This window comes from Parastagonospora nodorum, assembly GCF_000146915.1.
Source record: "Parastagonospora nodorum SN15 chromosome Unknown scaffold_8, whole genome shotgun sequence".
Taxonomy (NCBI): Eukaryota; Fungi; Ascomycota; class Dothideomycetes; order Pleosporales; family Phaeosphaeriaceae; genus Parastagonospora; species Parastagonospora nodorum.
In genome coordinates, this window is record NW_001884556.1 from 1,194,622 (window position 1) to 1,198,189 (window position 3,568).

Genomic DNA, 3,568 nt, shown 5'->3' on the forward strand with positions numbered 1-3,568 from the left:
GAAGGGGGGGCAGTGAGGAATGGTGAAGACGAACTTCTGTCTTGCTGTCGCGCTGGAGATCATAAGAAGTTTGATCCCGTTCAGCGTTTTCGTGGTGCTTAACTAAAGATTGTGTTAGTGGCTGAGTGGGTGGAGTAATGCACGAGGCTGCTGCTTTACTCCACGATCAGGAACAAGTAACAAAGTTGATCCACGCAGTTCGGAGTTGCTGTGAAGTTCAAAGAACAATTGCATGTGTAGTCAAGAGCATTGATTGGATTAAATACAGCGTTTCCCCCATTCGGAACATACAACATCAAAGTCACTACAACCTAATCTGTGTCGACAGATGTACCAGCCCCATCCCTACCAAAGGTGCTAGAATCCAGCTCCTAGAATTGCGCAACCTCGTGCTGCTGCAGGTCCGCAGGGACCTCGCCGCCACCCGCCATGGCCAACTCCTTGAGCCGATCCGCGTCGCTCTGGCTAATACCATGCAAGTTGTAGTTCTTTCCGTTCAGAACCACACCATCCGGCTCCACAGAGCCAGTGCAAGTCCACTGATCCCTCTTCTCAGACTTATTGCTGCTCGGCTCCGTCCAGCTGAATCCATGGAACCCATCGACACCATACGGCGGCATTCCAATGCACGTCTCGGTCCCCCAGACCTTCTCGTTGCCGACAACAGTGCCGCACTGAAGCGGGCCGTCCGCGTTCTTGCCTGGGCCGTCGTCCCAGCCGAGGAAGTGTTTCTGGCCGCATTCCTGGGTGACGAACTTGCCGGACTGCACGGTGGTGTAGCCCTTGGCGATGGCGTCGGCAATGGAAGAGGCGTTGCCGGTGATGGACACGGCGCACACATTGTGGTCGATGTCTTTGAAGAAGAAGGCGCAGCCTTGACAGCCCGGGTTGATGTAGGTGTAGATGTTGTCGGCGGCAACGAGGCTGCCGAATGTTGCTAGGGTAGCAATGATAGAGATTTTGGACAGCATGGTTGGTGGTATGGTGTTGGTTGATTGATGGTTGGTTGTGTAGTTGACAGTAAAGTCTTCTTGGTTTGACTTGCCATCGTGGACAGAACGGTGGCATTTATACACAAGGTAGAAGTCATTGCTCACACCGCGGAGTCAGTCTGATACTGTATTAGGCTACATTCCAAAGTAAGCACCGCTTTAGGACCTATGCTCGGCGCCTCACTCTGAAGATGCCCAGGTGTACTACCAAACTTAGCATGACGTACCCCCAGCTTCATGCTAGTTGCAGTATAATCTAGAAGATGTCAGCTGGCACTAGTGCTGTGTAAGCTTATGTGAACGACACGTAGGGTAATGATCAGGGTGAATACGTTCGCGAGGAATTTGTCGACAACGTAGATTATCGTATTGCTGCTGCGTAGACTCCGAACAATTCCATTAATCAAATGATATAACTTTCACAGGAAACAGGCAAGTGCCAGAAAAATTGACAATGAGGATCAGAGTTGGAGCAACCAACGTGCACCATGCAGTTGACGGCGGATGCGCTGGAAACGAGTCGGCCCGCTGATAACTTCGGCCGTACGAACCGTGTGTCCTCGAAGCGCATTCCTCCAGAACGTAATCTCTGTCCCGATCGCCAACGCTGAAGCCGTCAAGGCATTGGCTACGACAGACGCAATGGCTAGATAAACAGATGGTGCAATGCCGTAACCCCAATTGGTTATATAAGCTTAGTAACCCAATTATTGAGCAGAAGAACCAATTAGATCAGAGTGTATTGATGAAATCTTTGCAATAGAGAGAAATCAGGATGACCGAAGTCCGACCTATTCGACGGCTCTTGGGCTGACCCACCCCACTACTTTTGCCTGTAACCACAGTATACACGGTACCGCAACGTTGGTTCACAATCTTGTTAAGCTTTGACCAATGACAGAACTCAATGCGGCGCACCTTCCGACTTGTCAAACTCTATCCGGGATGCCCATGCGCAAACCCAACGTGCAAACCTACCAAATTGTACCTGTCAGACTTTAGCTGTTGGTCGAACTTTCTCGATTCTCGCTTCATTTCTGATCAGCAGCTTCGATCTGCGGTGACTGCGGCTAATGTGCGCCTTGTGGCTCTGGGCGCGGTTGTGGCTTTGGCGGAAGAAGCCGAGACGACTAAGTGCTCCATGGTTGCATTGTGGGGCAGGAAACTTCGTCGAGGGCGTCAGGATACTTCCAGGAGTGAAGCACTCGCACTGATGAGAACGTAGAGTCTCAGTTGCATTCGAAACATGTTGGGCTGGTGGCAGTGCAGCCCCTTCTGGTTCAATCTTTGGTGACTCTTCGCAGATATCCTGATTGAGCCTGCTAGCTATTAGCAGTCTGCCTAATTCCAATTCCCTGGTTGTAGTGTGTCTGTGGCTGGTCGTTCGGAGAGCACATTGTTTCCTCGCCGAGATCTGTTCATTCATGCACGCCATGCACCGTCCATCATTGGCAGCTTAGTAGTATTTCAATTTGCCAAGACCGAGGAGAAGCCTTAGACGAGCTATTCACAGGTTCCCTTGGCTTCCGAAGATGTTCATTAGTAAAGAACCTCGTAGGTATACCGAAATGATGGATCTCTCCAACAGGTCGTACACTAGACCAGACCAATCACTCGTGCACATGTCTACGTACGATATCACTGAGACGTCATATAGTCAGCAATTAATCTTCGAACTGGGGAAGCTGAGGTTAGCTCGTATTTCTGGCAAAGCACCGATCTACCGTAAGGAAATCAGTGAACCAACTGTAACAGCTGCGCATCCATCTTTGCGCCTGGAGGAACTCCGTTTGCACATAACAGAACCATCTAGACTCCTTATTCTGCGTATGATATGGTGTAGCTATGCGATTGGCATTTTACGACTACATCCCGCCACTCTCTCAAAGGATTGCCAACCTAAAGCTAGATTGGGTTGTCGTATTACGTGCCGCATCCAGGAAGACGCTGTAAGCAGCTTGTGCGAATCTCTCCGATGGCCGAGAGGAAATGGCATGTAAGCTTACATACACAGGGTGGCCTGACTGATCGACACCGGACAGCCCATGTGATCATGCAAGGTACCCGGGCTCGCAGTCGTTGCTATTTTTGGTGAACGAGTCAAATCATGATCTGCACGTGGGTCTTGCATCTGAATTCTTACTTCAACTCCAACGACTACCTCCAGTTGAGAGGAGTGTGTGGTTAACGGGTAGTTCTTCAATCATTGAGTGTATACAGGCTCAGGCAGCGGCAATTAGCCTCATGGAGGCTACCGTGCGCGCCTCTCATTACTTTTTGTTTCAAGTCAAAACCCTCGGTTAAAAGCCCTTTGGGGCTTATGCATATATAGTGTTCAACTACTGTCTAGTACTTTTGAATTTCACATGTCCGTATCAGTATGAGATTCTAGCGTTCTGACAGGTTTCCGTGGAGACAAGAAAGGTCTTGGATTTTTGGCCGCGTTTTGTTGGTGCGCATCGTTTTACAGTCCTCTGACCATATCCTAGTCCATGCTATGCCACGGTGGCCTCACTAAGGGCTACAGCCAGTTCCTTCGAGCTAGGACGGTTCGACTAGGTTCAGTGCTGACGGCT

At 50.1% G+C, this 3,568-nt stretch overlaps 2 protein-coding genes across 2 annotated transcripts; one reads left to right on the plus strand and one right to left on the minus strand.

The window, feature by feature from the left end:
- Nucleotides 1–371: 371 nt before the first annotated feature.
- Nucleotides 372–971, minus strand: SNOG_06015 (hypothetical protein; the record flags this gene model as incomplete). Its single annotated transcript, XM_001796351.1, has 1 exon — nt 372–971. The coding sequence occupies one exon, from the start codon at nt 969–971 to the stop codon at nt 372–374; it is 600 nt and encodes a 199-aa protein (XP_001796403.1).
- A 509-nt stretch (nt 972–1,480) lies between these two features.
- SNOG_06016 (hypothetical protein) lies at nt 1,481–1,642 on the plus strand (the record flags this gene model as incomplete). The annotated part of the gene is made up of 2 exons (XM_001796352.1): nt 1,481–1,544; nt 1,614–1,642. The coding sequence occupies 2 exons, from the start codon at nt 1,481–1,483 to the stop codon at nt 1,640–1,642; spliced, it is 93 nt and encodes a 30-aa protein (XP_001796404.1).
- Between the last annotated feature and the right edge of the window lie 1,926 nt (nt 1,643–3,568).